Raw genomic sequence first — 15979 nt, 5'->3', positions numbered from 1 at the left:
GTCACTCTATGATTAATATATTAGAATACATTTGCATTTGCTGTTCTTTTAGCCATAGGCAAACTAGTTAATTGAATTGTAGATGCTGAAGCTTATATTCTACATTGTGGCAAGGTCCTGGGAAAGGAAATTGAATAAATTCAAAATGTCAAGGTGTTGCTTTATGACTACTGTACAATGTGTTGCCATGTGTTTTGGTCTGATCCTGAGTTTTTACAAGATTATTAAAGTTTTCATATGTTGATTTTACCACAGTAACTTAAGTGCCAATTGTTAATATTTTCATGTAATAAAAATCTTTGGATTAAGAGGATGTGTTTGTGTATAAATACCGGCATTTTTATTTTTTGCTCCTGATAACGTAAGCAAATACAATATATAGTATACACATTCCTGTTGAGCCCTAGACCTGAATCAATAGACTTAAGTTTCAAGGTCTTTTTGTGTACAGAAACATAAAAGTAAAACTTTTTTTTGATCGGCTTCTTCAGACATTGCAGCAGCATAATGAAACTGTCAGGTGGAAACCTTAATGTCTGAAACAGTTACCTATCAGTAGATGGAAAACAATTACCTGTGTTCCAATGGATTCAATGCAGTTATTATTTAGTCATAAGCTCTAATATATTTTTTATTGATTCCATATTTTTAAAACCCACAGACACACTTAACCACTTTAACTTTGCCCTATGTAAAATACATTTCAAAAGTATGAAAAAATGCCGATCTACTCACAATGCTGTATTTTTGCTACTTTTGTGTGACACTGTAGTGTGACAAAGAGGGCATTTATTTATAAAAATCATAAAAAGTTGAAATGTGGAAATATAACATTTCTGCCTGACAGCGATGATATGTAATGATTGTAATTAAAGGGCAAGACCAGTTTGGTAGAGGTTTGGGTTGTGTAGTTACCTTGCCATGATGTAACTCCAAAGGTGGGCAAGAAATACAAAATAATTGCTCTATTGATTAGAAATTGATAATTCAAAATATGCTCCTCATTGACTTACATTGTACGGTAAAACAGCTCTCAAAGTCACTCTTCTAGCACGTAAACAAACGCAAACAAAGTTGATTCAGACAATATAGAACATCACCAAACCCAGTACTGTTTTTTTTTTAATAAAGTAGAAAAGTAGAAAACCCGGACTGGATCGGCGGATCCGGATCCAGATCTTCAAATAGTAAAATCAACAGGAAGTTGACATTTTTATTAAAAAAACAAACAGTACTGGGTTTGGTGATGCTCTATATTGTCTGAATCAGCTGTGTTTGGGTTAATTTATGTGCTAAAAGAGTGACTTTGAGAGCTGTTTTACCGTACAATGTAAGTCAATGAGGAGCATATTTTGAATTATCAATTTCTAATCAATGGAGCAATTATTTTTGATTTCTTGCCCACCTTTGGAGTTACATCATGGCAAGGTAACTACACAACCCAAACCTCTACCAAAGTGGTCTTACCCTTTAAAGAAAGAAAATCCAGTAGGCTAATATTAAGGAACTAGAATAAAATTAATCAACATATACAAATGTTACAAGAGTATGAGTAAGAAAATGAGTAACTAGTAACTAAAGTTTTCAAATAATTGTAGAAGAGTAAAAAGTACAATATTTGCTTTTGATATGTAGTGGAGTGGAAGTATAAAGTATTGAAAATGGAAATACTCAAGTAAAATAAAAAGTACCTCAAATTTGTACTTTGGTACAGTACTTGAGTAAATGTACTTAGTTACTTAACTTACTTTCCACCACTGGGTGAGGTATGCATTCCCAACTTGCATCGTTCCCCGAGTATTCCAGTGCCCGTTAACTTCAAAAGGGCTATTAGGTGTTGAAATATTATGGTTTACACATCATAAAGAGAGTTTATCATTACAATATTTAGTGTTGAGTGTGATTCTCAAATGGTTTCTGTCAGAGACAACCATAGCAATGCATCACCTAAAGCCCATCATCACCACGGTGATCTGTTACCAGGGAATACTGTTGCCCTGCCAATCCAGGTGGTTCCCACTGTCTTTGTCGCTGAGTGATGACATCACACCGAGCATGCTCTGTACGCTGTCCTGGGATGTCAAAGGAGCCTGGAGCAGAACAAAAACAAGAAAACAGTTATAACTAGAAAAGTGCGCTCCTCTGAGCGCAGATGTCTGCCAGAGTGTGGGTGCAAAGTTTCACGCCGATCCAGCGGTGTCCGAGATTAGCTGGTCAGTCAGACGGACGGACTAAAACATAATCTCCGGCTATAAGCTGTCCAGCCTGGAGGAGATAATTATATCAAAGAGAAATAATCAACTGTATCCATTGTGTAAGAAACAAAGCGGCAGCAGTAGCTCAGGAGCTAAAGACCGAAAGGTTCCCAGTATCGAAATCCTTGAGCAAGTCACTGAACCCCTAATTGCCCCCTTGCATGGTTTCCTCCACCGTCGTATGTATGTATGTATGTATGTATGTATGTATGTATGTATGTATGTATGTATGTATGTATGTATGTATGTATGTATGTATGTATGTATGTATGTATGTATGTGTGTGTGTGTGTGTGTGTGTGTGTGTGTGTGTGTGTGTGTGTGTGTGTGTGTGTGTGTGTGTGTGTGTGTGTGTGTGTGTGTGTGTGTGTGTGTGTGTGTGTGTGTGTGTGTGTGTGTGTGTGTGTGTGTGTGTGTGTGTGTGAGTGATGCACATTGTAAAGAGCCTTGGATAAAGGCACAAAATAAATGCGCCATTTACCAATTATAAAGGAGAGGAAAGTTGTCCTCTGTACTGTTTTAGAGTACTGGCTAAATAAAGATTGTACCAGTGTCTCCATTTCTCTCTGTCTCCTCACCTCTTTCCCTCCCATGTCAGTTTGGACCCATCCAGGGTGGATGGATGTGACCAGTATGTGATTCTCCCTGAAGTCCTCAGCTTGACAGCGGGTCAGCATGTTCAGAGCCGCCTAGTGGTCAAGAACAAAAACAACAACAGCGCTCACCCAAGATAGTTTCATGCAATATAAAGCCGCAATAGGAAATAATGTTCATGTTGTGTTGATGTGTACCACTGAACCACAGAAATTTGTCTGGGAGAGATTGGGGGTCGATTATTATAGCCTACATATAACTTTAATTACAAAATATATAAAATAAAAAACATCCTGTAAAATAGATTTCACAGGACTTTATTGACGTGGTGTGTAATAACGGCTACCAGCAGATGGTGTTACAGAGCTTCTATCAGGAGAGGAGATGAAATCTGAAGTTAAGTTTACTTCTGTCTTCTGTGACTGCCCTTTTCTAATGATATTTAGACAGATTAAAATGTAATATGCCCCATCTCTCCAGCTCTTACAGAAAATATAGTTTGGGTCGGGATACCAATTCTAACCAATCAGGAGGGAGAACCCCACAAATATCATTATCAGCTTCTGTTTTAGTGTTCCATTTCTTATTTTATAATACATCACACTTAGATAGCGCTTTTCATAGTACCCAAAGTCTCTTTACAAAACAAATCAAAATAAGCTATATTAGTAGAGAAATTGTTAAAAGAGAAAAACATTAAGCTAAGACTAAAAGCAGAAAGGGAGATTTGATTTGAGTTAAGCGGGGAGAGTCTGAAAAGGTGGGTTTTAAGGGAGGCTTTGAACACGGCAAGGGTGGGGGCGACTTTGACGTGAGGTGGGAGTGAGTTCCAAAGGGGCTGCAACTTAAAAAGCCCCATCACCCCAGGTGCATTTCTTTGTTTGTTTTTTGGGGGGATTTCCAGGATGTTGGCATTACCTGAGGGAGAGGGAGGGGAGGAGGTCAGAGAGGTAGCGGGGAGCCTGGTTGTTGAGGGCCTTGTAGGTGGTGATCAGTATTTTGAAATCGATTCTGTGTTTTACTGGGGTGATGTGGTCTCTGGATCGGATTCTGGTGAGGAGGCTGGCACCAGAGTTTAGTTTTTTTGTTTCAACACTTTCATTTTCACTTGTTTTGTCCTGTATCGGTGTATCCTACATGAGTTATTTCTCCTGACTGGATAAAAATTGGTATCCTGTCCTGAACATTTTATTTTCTGTTTACTAAAGAGCTGGAGAGAGGAGACCACTACTACTGAATAAACACTCAGTAGAACTGATTGCCATCGGAATATAGAGCTATTTAATACTTATTTTAACAAAGAAAACCTTCAACTTGGTGTCCATGTATTTTTGTTGTTGTTAGTCTTCAGTATAAAAACTACATATTCAAAATGAGGGTGTAGAATTAAGTATTTATATTAGATCAGTTATCTTACCTTGCTGGCCCTGTATGGGTACATCGGTGCTCTGAGAAAGGTCTCTGGACATTTCTCTATGGAGCCGAACAGGGAGGAAATATTGATGATGGCTGATCTCCTACAAGACATATGGCCACCTATGACAGAGAGAGAGAGAAAGACAGAGGGGAGGCGACAAAGGGAGATGGTGTAGGTAGGCAAAGGAGAGGGGAATATTATGAATGATGATGAAATGTGTGACTGAAAAGGAAAGCTTCCACCAGGGTATACAAACAATAAAAGTGATAAATACAAGGACATGACAAAAGAAAAGCTAATGGCTTCTACTGACCTTGACCTCCGTGCTTTAGGGACGTTTGCTCTGCTGCTCTCTTGAGGTGAGGAAGAAGATTCTATAGAGTGAGAAAGACAATGACTGAGACAGGGTAAATTATGTTAAAGCCAGGAAGTGTGGTGGAGGTAACACTGATACCTTAACCCTCATACCGTGTTGAGCTCCTGCAATATTTCACATGTGCTACATTATAAATGACTAATTAATACATTTGTTTGTTTCTGTGTGGCTACACCTTGGCTAAACACACAAGCACAGATGCTGTACATGGTATTGGTAACAGTATTAACTAGAAAAAGTGCTCCACGTAGCACAAGCCTCCGCCAGGTCAGGTAGATCCGTCGTGATCACATGACTATAGAGATAATGTGTACCGATTTGCATAATGTTTGGACAAAATTAAGTTTATTATGAGTAATATAAAAAATGCGTTTAAAAAAAATTGGCCTCCTGGTGGCACTATAACAGGACAATGTGAAAAGGGTGGCATTTATTCCTCTTTCTAGTGGGAATTTGCATGTAAAGTTTCACAGCAATCGGACGCTGCGTTCATGATTTGAGGCATTTTGTTCAAAACGGGCCACTCCTGCAAACTTTAGATGCCAATCTTAGCCAATCAGGATGGAATATGAAATATCGGACAGATCGGTGTTGTTCACATGACTATAGCGTTAATCTGTACCGATTTGCATGATGGTTGGACAAAATCTGTAGTAGAAATATAAAAAAACTAGAAAAAGTGCTCCTCGGAGCACAGGTCTCCGCCAGGTCAGGTAGGTTATTGTGGGCCAGCAATGTTCGGAATTTACCAATCATCATGGAATATGAAAAACTTTGTTCAAAACGGAGTACTCCTGCAAACTTAATTTTAGCCAATCAGGATGGCTAAAATCCTGATTGGGGGAGGGGGGGGGTCTACTTCCCCAGAATATCATGGAGACTTCTCCAATGAAAATCTCGGCTCACTGGGAGCATCATACACAAGGCTGCCAACATGGACTGTGAGAATCCTTGATTTTTATCAGGCTTGCTTTACTAGCATTGGAAAGGAATGGGTACAATTTCATCCATTAAAAAGCTGTGAATTTAGTTGAAAACCAAGATGTGAAGATGGTCATATGTTCATCTTCTAGGTCAATATAAGTGTCACATGCACTGTCTAACGTGTTTCCCCTACACATCACATGTTTAAAAAGCTGGACAACAGCTGGACGTGGGCGGTCTACTTCCCCAGAATATCATGGAGACTTCTCCAATGAAAATCTCGGCTCCCTGGGAGCATCATACCCAGGGCTGCCAAACGATGGTCAAAGAAGAGAAGAATTAATAGGAAAGAGTATAGCACAGCGGGGCTCATAAACCTTGCTTACAATAATGAAGAATGAATCAAATCACTTTACTGCATAATGCTGTGTGTGTACTGTGTAAAGCTCCCCAAACATCTTGGGGACAGGATGTTGCTGCAATACATACACACGAAAGGTTACTGGTTACTGACGTCTATTGGTAATGATAGGGCCTCGTATGACACAGGAGATGTCGACAGGACTGGTCACTCAGTGGCAAACAGGATGAAGAAATGAAGAAATAGATGAGAATACTAGAAAAAGTGCCCCTCGGAGCACAAGTCTCCGCCAGGTCAGGTAGATTATTGTGGCCTCCTGGTGGCGCTATAATAGGCCAATGTGAAAAGGGTGCCATTTCTTCTTAGGCCTTGCGCGGCAATCGGACACTGCATTCATGATTTGAGGCATTTTGTTCCAAAAATGTGGTTTGCTAAATTAGACCTGCTGGTGGCGCTATAACAGGCCAATGTGAAAAGGGTGGCATTTCTTCCTCGGCCTAGTGGGAATGTGCGTGCAAAATTTCACGAAAATCGCACACTACGTTCACGATTTCAAGAATTTTGTTCAAAACGGACCTAACCTGCAAACTTTGGAAGCCAATGTTAGCCAAGTAGGATGGAATATGGAAAATCAGACAGATCCGTGTTGATCACATGGCTATGGAGATACTGTGTACCGATTTGCGTGTTTTTTGGACAAAATCTGTGTGAGTAATATCAAAAAATGTGTTTAGCAAAAGTCGGCCTCATGGTGGCGCTATGACAGGCTGATCTGAAAAATGTGGGGCAGAGGTTATGCTGTGGCATCCAGGGAGTGTGTGTGCCCAGTTTCACAGCGACCGGGTCAACGGTGGCAGAGATTAGCTGGTCGCAGACAGAAGGAAGGACACACACACGGACGGACGGACACACTGACGGATGGACAGGGGGCAAAACATACTCTCTCGCCATGCCTTTCGGCCTGGCGGAGACAAAAATGTTTTGCAAGAATCGGCCTCCTGGTAAGCGCTATACAAGGCTGATGTGGTAGAGTGCGTTCAAAGTTTCACGCCTATCGGTCCAGTTATACTGTAGGTAAAAACGCGAATCGGCCTGTTATAGCGCCACCACAAGGCCGATTTTGAACAATGTAGGGCGGTATTTTATGAAAAATCGAAAAGATCTGTTTGGTTTAATGACTATAGAGATACTGTGTACCAATTTGCGTGATGAAATCTATAGGGGTAATATAAAAAAAAAGTTTTGAAAAGATCGGCCTCCTGGTGGCGCTATAACAGGCCCATGTGAAACATTTGGGGCAGAGGTTCTGCTCTGGCATCCAGGGAGTGTGTGTGCACAGTTTCACGTTGATCGGGACAACAGGGCTGGAGATTAGCTGTCCAGAGATGGACGGGCAGATACACGGACGGACAGGGTGCAAAATTGCACTGTCACACCTTCAGCCTGGCGGAGACGACAAACTATCTTTGTTTATTTCAAATGAATTAGTGAACCCCCACTTACCTACTAGGTGCAGCGCTTGATAGAAAAACTGACTTCAAGACACAACACATCAAAATAGTGCCTAGATTTTACTTCCGATCTTGTCCAGAGGCAACATTGTGGTCAGATAAGCAAGAGAGTTACACTGCCCTGCCAAGCCAAAGGGCAGTAACAGAGAGGCTGCATTTTTCTCACTATTGAACAGAGTGGATGAGCAGTACCACTTGGCATACAGTATTCATGCTCATAAAACATACATGTGTTTAGCAATTACAGATTTTTGTTTTGCCAGAAGTAAAAACCAGGTATATAATAGCAACACCTAGGCTACTACTGTACTTTGAGGAAAGAGAAAAAAAGTCACAAACCTTCGCCAAGAGAAATGGTCCGACCACGTTGACCTGATACACCTCCATCATGTGAGATTCTCCCGTACCAGATAACAGTGCAGGTTTGTCTGGTTTGTTAATGGCTGCATTGTTAATGAGCAGATTCAAACCACAGGTCGCAACTCTATCACCGAGTGCTTGGGTAGCAGCTGAAATGCTGGATTCGTCTGTAGTGTCTGCAGTTAATGCAATTGCACACAGAAATGGACAATACATACACACACTTGATGAACATCCAATCAACACATGGCTTCATCACATAAAACCACCATTCAGTATATCATAAGCAAAGGCTAAAGAAAACACCTCCTTACTGTAAATCTACATCTACTGTAAATATACAAAATATTTAAAATAGAGTTTGTTATGGTATGATGTGTATTTATTGTCCAAACAATCTCAAGACGAGATCCATGTAGACTGGCTAATCAACACAAGTACTGTAAATAGTGTTGTCAGACAACCCTTGTATTAATTACAAATGCAACTTGCACTGTGCTACACGCACATCTCATTAACATTGTAGCATTAATCATCAAAAACATAACTGAATATGCATTGACACTTTCCTTCCCAAATTCTTTTAAAGTAATGTTTAATTATTGAATCAATGAAAGGTGAGGTTGTAAGCAGGAAGCAGAACAGAAAATAAAACAGTGCAATGTGTACAAAGGTGTGCTCTATTTACCTAGTTGAATGACAGTGATCCGTTCAGGATTTTTATTGACCAGCTCTCTCAGGGCCTGATGGGAAAAGAGTGCCAGAGTTTTAATGGAAAAAGTGCACACAGCAGCCATGGTAGAGTCTTCATCAGATTCTTCATCGAGATTCTGATCTCAGGTGAGGACAAGTTGCAAGTTGAGGAAGCTCTCAGCTCCGAACTCTCCAAACTCCGTACTTGGCTTACAGATAACAGACTGTCACTACACCTTGGGAAAACTGAATCCATTCTCTTTGGGACCCAAACATTCCCGTCTGGTCAAGGCCCTTTTCGTTCAGCTTCGTTCCCATCAGGTGGATCTAAATACTCTCTGCTTCTTAAAAAGCTGTTTTTTCACTGCCCTACCAAGTGCAACATCTCTGAACTGTTTTTCTTTTAAGACATTATCTGCAGATACACTGATAGACATGCTACCTCAGCCATCAGGCACAGAAACAACGAGTCAACTGAGGTAAGCCAAGCTGAAAGTAACAGCGAACACACGGCAAGAACAACATCTGGACAGAAAACTACCGAGCAGACAAGGACACTGTATAGTGCAGGATTGTCTCTCCCGGTATGACATGCCCGTGGCCTCCCACAGCAGAGGATTTAAATGTGTCTGAAGCCAAATCTGTTTTGCCACTTGAACGTACAATCTAATTGCCTGCATTATATATACTAGACCATACCCGGTCGACGCATCCGTGGGGGGATATGCGCACATGATCTGGCAACCCGGGAGGAAGTTCGTCCCATAGCTGGGCAGCCCCGTAACCATGGCGACATTCTTTGACACAAAAGCGCTAATAAGAAGCTGAGATTTGATGAAATTGAAAAACGGGCTTCACAGTTAAGTTCAGATGGTAATGGTCAATGGCTGTGTGCAAAATCAGAGCAATTGGTCCAGCCACTGAGGAGAACCGGCTAGCTTCACCTACGCACCTACTCAAGACGGTTACTAGAATTATAGTATGATTATTAGTTTTTGACCAAGCTATATATGCCAAAGCTCAGCAAATCCACTGGAAAGATGATGACTTGACAAAGCGTTAGACTCAGGGGTCATCACCATGCCAGCTTGTGATGGACATTTCAATCAATATTTTATTTTTGCCACGGACATGCAAAAGCCCCAAATGTATACAGTAGTACTGTATACTAATGGACTCTTGATGTGCCTTATAGTGTCTACTCTATTCCACTGCACTGCACATTTTAAAACAAGCCACTTATCAATTAAATTTGGGGGAATTTGGGGAGAAAAAAACGATCTACAAGCTCACAACACATCACAGCATGTTGTGAGCTTGTAGATCAGCAATTCTCTTTTCTTTTTAGCCTATAATGGCATGCCCAAAAATTGGGATGTCAGGGTTAACATGGTTAGCTAGCCTATACTTTAGAATACCTGGAGACTGGGAAGTTAATTATCCACTGTATACTGGCATGTGGCAGTCCTGAGACAAGCATTCAATGTGGCATGGTCCAAGTATATTCCACGTTTGGGATTTCAATAATTGGGTCTTACCAGTACAGACAGTGCTTCCATCTTACATTGCAGAAGCAAAAGGGCCTCTTAGCTGCAAAGGTGAGTGGACAGATGGCCTTTCAGAGGACAGTGTTACTTGAGGACAGGAGGAGACAGGAAGTTCCAGCTAAACTAGTTTTGTTTTCTCGTCTAGCTTCAATAGGTGTGGTTTCCATTAAGGTGAACAGGTACAGTAGACCTAATCCATGTTGATGAGAAAGCATGCCGATGGGACAAAGGAAAAATAATTATGTACATGATGAGTAATTCATGAAGGGCATGGCATGATCTAAAGGAATGCAATGTCACAATAGTTTGATAGAAAGGTGCCTAACTTTGATGAGAGGTGAGGAGGAGGAGGAGGTCTCATGGTGAGGCTGTGGATCAAGGGTTTCCATGGATTATGCTTGTTGAGTGTTATTATAATTGAGTTGTTATTGTTATTATTGGACACTTTGAAACACTTTCTCTCTCAAAAAAAATGTATCAAAAAAGAAAAGAAAAAAGTGCCACGGACATAGACAAGTCTTGCCACGGACATGTTTGTCCATGTACGGACATGTTGATGACCCCTGGTTAGACTACGTGAGTTTCATACATGTCCTTCCTAGGTATTTTAGGAAAAAGGTTTGGTGATGCAGGGCTGCAAGACATACTCATTGAGTCTGAAGTTGGTGCCCCAGAATCCATCAATGGTGTGATCAGTGGTTATCCACAGGAGATGCAGTCTGCACTTTCATATTTTGTCATATTTGTATACCATCTTGCTGCTCTTGCACTGTCTGACAATGTCACACCAACATTTCTCTGTTCATACCTGTGAGTGACACAGAAGGCCTGATCCGGGGGGGGGGTGGGTGGGGGGGGTTGATGTACAAATGACACATGCTGTGACACACTGTGGTATTTTAATAAATATTTTATAACATATTTTGTAATAATTTGCAACTTTAGTGTATTTATTTTAGTCTAGTCCATTTTGGCATTATTCCAATATAGGGGGGGCGTGGTAGCATTTTGATTGATTTTCAGCCATTTTGGGCCTAGGTGTGCTGTTTTTTTTTCTAACTTTCATTACACAGTAGGTTGTGACATTTTTTATGTATGAAACATAAGCTTTTAGCTAAATGTATATGTGTATGTTTCATTGTGCTGGGTGCCAATCACTTCCGTAGAAGTGTTTTCTTTAACAAATTTGCTACATTTCATGATCTAAATTCAAATAGGAGTATAAGGCATCAATACTTGTTTCAGATGTATTTATTATATGTATGTAAATTATATGTATTTATGACATTTGAGAAAGATTTTGTGTTGCCAAAATCAATATAACACATTTTACAAGCAAAAACAGCAGCACAAGATTTTCGTTTTTTGGTTATTCACTTTTATATACATTTCTGGCTTGTGAAAAAATACTGCAGGATATTGTGCGGAGACCTTTTAACCCAAAGTCCACAAGGGTATTGTCTATGCAAAAATGCATTGAAAAAGTAGATCCAAGACGTGGGAACGAAATTCATTTTCTAGGCACTTTTTGGCTGGTCACCACACGGCCTATCAGACAGATGAATGTAAATGATTTCAAGGTTAAAGTTGATAACACAATAATCTCTAGCAAAGAAGAGATTACCTATTTGGGCTGTATTCTTGACAAATACCTGACAGGTGAAAGCATTGCTACAAAGGTGATCAAAAGAGTTAACCAGAGAACCAGATTTATGGGCAGAGTCTCCTCTATTGTCAACATCCTCAGGACCCTTTCAGGGGCCCTGATTCAGACCCTTTTTGACTATGCTTGCACCTCTTGGTAGTCCAACATCTCAATGTCACTGAAGACTAAGCTTCAAACCTCCCAAAACAAACTGATTCGACTACTTCTCGGACTGGGGCCCATGACCCACCTTTCTCCCACTCATTTTGTCAGCATAGGCTGGCTCAGGGTAGAATACAGAGTTAAACAACTAAAAATGGGATTGGTCTTCAAAATTGTAAAGGCAAATTTGCCCGATATGCCCCCTATACCCGCATATCTGACTAAATACCTCCAAAAAGGTTAGCGACACCCACAGTCGCAAAACTAGAGGGAGCGTTAACAACGATCTGGTACTGTACCACTCACCCATAAAACAAACATGGGCAAATTCTCCTTCAACAGCACTTCCACCCAGGTTTGTAATAGTATAACCCCATCCCTAAAACAATGCAGTTCGCTGGGCTTTTAAAACGGCCCTGAAAATTCACCCTCGTGAGGCCAAAAAAGGAGGTAGTACCTTTTTTTTGTGTTGATATTTGAACTGTTGGTGCCACTATATATGACTATGAATTGAATAAAAAAGTATTTTTTTATCATTAACCAAGACTGAGAGGAGGACATCACATTTTCAGTTGGCTACCGATGTATAAATCTGCTATTTTGGGGGGAAATTTAAATAATACATGATGTGTTGTACTTCTATAAGCAATAGTATGTATTTATGCTATGATTGGTTGACAAAGTCCACCCCAGCGATGGGAGAGAAAGTCACCCCCAAATGCTGCTCTGATTAAAGTCCATCCCATCACTGGAAAAGTATCACACACTACGGACAAACAAGATTCAGGGGCATTGTGAAGACAGCAGGCTTTCAGTCAGCTGTAAAACTGCTGGTTTGGTCATAAAACCGAGTGTCAACAAGATATAACAGAAGAGGAATCTTAAGGATTGCTCAAAAAAAGAAGAAAAAAAGAAAGGAAATTGCATCAGGTTACTTGTTCTGAGAAGCAAAACCGGTCATTTAAGACACATCTGTGTTGCTTTGAACATGACATTTAATTGATAGCACATCTTTATGATTTATATAGCAACAAGATTTTAAGGCATTTTGGACTTAATACTCAAGCCGGGATGTGATGAAAGCATCGATGAGAGTGTTTCAGATGCAGAGAATGACAGAGAGGGCCGGAGACGGGCAATGTTCTTGAGGTGGAAGAAGGCAGTTTTGGTGACCTGACTTTACATGACATGGGTGAGGAATGAAAGGGTAGGGTCGGGAATGTTGCCCAGGTTGCGGACATGGGTGGAGGGTGTGTTTCTTGGGTAGAGCGGGTGAGGGAGTTGGAGTCGATGATGTTTTCCGATTTATTGCCGTTGCTACATATTTGGGTGTAGCTGCAGTAGGAACTCTGTATGGTTATGTCATAGTGAATTAATTCTATATATATATATATGATTATGTATGAGTCATAGTGAGGGGGTGGTGATCCGCCGGCAACACCAAGAGGAAGAGAGGGAAGACATGAGACATTGCGACCAAGGTAAAAAACTAAGCTAGAATTCATGATGTCACGACTGGACTGCGTACTGCATAAGCCTGTAAAACATTTACAAACTGGTTGACACGCCACGACACATTTGTATATGCCTGGGATCACATGAAGAAAAACCTGCCAGTGCTGTCAGTGCAAACCACTAATGGCCATGAGAACTTTACTTTAGAACTACAGTGGTGCTGAATACATAAATATTTTTCAATTTCTCCCTGAGACAAGAGAAGGTATGAATGCATCTTCTCTTGTCTTACCTCTTTTTCCAAGTAGACCTGGATGAATTAAAAAAATACACCTAGTTCTACATGCAGTGACGTCCATATCTGCCATGTCGGAGGCCCCAGCCTCTTTTACTTGACGCTTAACAGGGATTTTGTATTCTTCAAGATAAAGATTAGTCTTCAGCATGAATACCACTTATTATTATTGTCATTCCAGACTGGTTCTTTGGTCCAAATGTATTGGAGGGCTGTAGCTGAGTGGGTAGAGAGGCGGAAAGGTTGCAGTTGCTGGTGTCCCTAAGCAAGACACATAACTCCTAAGACCTCCACCCGTGCTCTCATCTGATTCTACTGCAAATAAAGGAATGTTAAGTGTACAGAGTACAGTAAAATTAAAGGGGAAAAACTAAAAAATCCATGGATATAAAATGCATTTCATTAAATGCCGTATTTAAAAGAAAAATCACACCCTGTGTGAAGGTAGCGGCGCCTTTGATACATGTCATCAATATGTGTTTATAATGTGTTTATAGCCATGTGTCACGTGAAGCTTGACCAATCACTTTGTTGACGTGTCTGACCAATCAGAGCGTTGACGGGTCTGACCAATCAGAGCGTTGACGGGTCTGACCAATCAGAGCGTTGACGGGTCTGACCAATCAGAACGTTGACGGTGAACACGGACAAAGTCAGGTATAGAGCAGGATCCGCTCTATACCTAAAGGTATAGAGCGGCTAGCGCCGCTAAAAACTTCAACTTCTTAAGAATACCAAGAGAGCTCTCCATACATGTTCAAGTGGTAAGAGTATTTCACAAGTTGGGGCCATAGAAGCAGAGGCTTGGTTTTTTATGAAATGCTTTGGTAACTTTGGTAAGAGGAAATGGAGTCTATAATATCTGAAGGTGCCAGGTTCTTAAGTGCTTCATAAACAAATAAAAGGGCTTGCTAACGCTCATCAAATTGTGAAAAGAGAGCCTGTGGCATACTTCACTGCTGATAAGGTTATTTGCTGCTCCAGTTCTTTTATTTTACGTAAAATGTAGGTGTGTCCTCACTGTATTCCTAGCCTTATTATCTCCGCCAGGCCAGAATGGCAGGACATATCCTTGTGAAACTTTGCACCCACACTCCCAGTAAAGAACAACCTCCACACCAATTTTTTCAAATCGGCCTCATGGCCACTTTATATTTTGGTCTATACATCTTGAACCTTGGGTCGTACAATAATTATTCCCCATATGGGACAGTTTGTTGCAGAAATATTCCTTTTTTTATTAGACGTATGCTCTCGTGTGTCATGTGACAATGACCGTCAAACAAAGGTTTTCATACTCCCTAATATAATAATAATTTACCTGTAATTACATTCACATTGTGGTCAGGGCTATTTCTTGTGTCTTTCTTGTGACACCAAAAGCAATACATTGACCTAGCCTTTCTAGCAGCAAAGAAATGTATCACAATACATAGGTCTTCTATCCCTCCTACTATTTCACATTGGTTAAATGAACTATCCAGCTACACCCCTCTAGTTAAAATTCATTACAACATTAAGAATAAACAGCAAGAATTTCGGAAAGACTGGCAACCCCACAGGGCCTGTTTCTTACATAAACGGCCTATAACGCAACATCCAATCATCCCCAAATTGGAATCTCATGTTGAGGGGCCTCTGTAGAGCGCACCTCAAAAAAACTACTGCCCATAGGGAGCCACGAATGCAAAATGTTGCACCGTGTTTCGTACAAACTATTCCCTCGCAGCTTCCTCGTGTCCTGATGGTTGCACCCCAAGACTTACACAAGGTATGTGGCACGACTCCAACTCGTTTCAATATTACTAAGTTCTCTTACCGGGTGCACGGTCTAGAGTAAAGAGTTACTTTACAATGACAGAGAATACCAGCACTCACATAACTGGCAACATGGCCTGACGGAGATCTGCGCCCCTAGGAGCGTACCTTTCTAATTCTGTCCTGTATTCAGCAAAAGCTCAACACAAGACCAATTGACAGTTTTTGTAAGTAAGAAGAACAAGTGAGGAATAAACCAACACATGTGAATAGAAGAGCTCGTCTTACCTCAGCTCCAGATCCCTCAGGCTCTCTGCAGCAAGCATAGATGTGATCCTTGTGGCTTGTAACCTGAATCAGCTGTCTCACCAGCTCCAAACCGATGCCCCTGTTGGCCCCAGTCACCAAAATGTTTCCTCCTAATTTCATTGACATGATCTGTGTCTGTGTGTGCGTGTGCGTGTGTCTATGTGTCTGTGTCTGTGCGCTCGCAATGAGTGGTTATGTCTGACGCCTTGTTCTGTGTGTCATAACTTGTAGTGTTGAGAGAGGTTACGTTGACACAGACGTGTGTAGCCTACGTAGGACTCATTGCATCAAAGTCCTTCCTCTCTCAATGTGTGTTT

General features: G+C 40.9%; 1 protein-coding gene across 1 annotated transcript; it reads right to left on the bottom strand.

Moving 5' to 3' along the window:
* Positions 1 to 617: 617 nt before the first annotated feature.
* Positions 618 to 15859, bottom strand: LOC311048043 (C-signal-like). The gene is made up of 7 exons (XM_084061049.1): positions 15642 to 15859; positions 8487 to 8541; positions 7778 to 7974; positions 4580 to 4640; positions 4267 to 4385; positions 2834 to 2944; positions 618 to 2090 (listed from the first exon to the last, which is right to left on the bottom strand). Exons 1-7 carry the CDS (start codon positions 15786 to 15788, stop codon positions 1977 to 1979), a joined length of 804 nt encoding a protein of 267 aa, XP_083917175.1. The 5' UTR covers positions 15789 to 15859; the 3' UTR covers positions 618 to 1976.
* Positions 15860 to 15979: the final 120 nt, after the last annotated feature.

The sequence above is a fragment of the Gymnoscopelus microlampas genome (assembly GCF_963454915.1).
Source record: "Gymnoscopelus microlampas genome assembly, chromosome: 6".
NCBI lineage: Eukaryota > Metazoa > Chordata > Actinopteri > Myctophiformes > Myctophidae > Gymnoscopelus > Gymnoscopelus microlampas.
The sequence above is the reverse complement of the archived record's forward strand: the minus strand, read 5'-3'. Positions and strand labels throughout refer to the sequence as shown.

Bases quoted from the DNA above. Each gene is read 5' to 3' on its own strand.
- LOC311048043 (XM_084061049.1), bottom strand. From the start codon at position 15,788: ATGTCAATGAAATTAGGAGGAAACATTTTGGTGACTGGGGCCAACAGG. The intron at 7,975-8,486 runs GTAAATAGAGCA...CATTAACTGCAG, and splicing joins GATCACTGTCATTCAACTAG to ACACTACAGACGAATCCAGC. The intron at 4,386-4,579 runs GTCAGTAGAAGC...TCTCTGTCATAG, and splicing joins CCTAAAGCACGGAGGTCAAG to GTGGCCATATGTCTTGTAGG.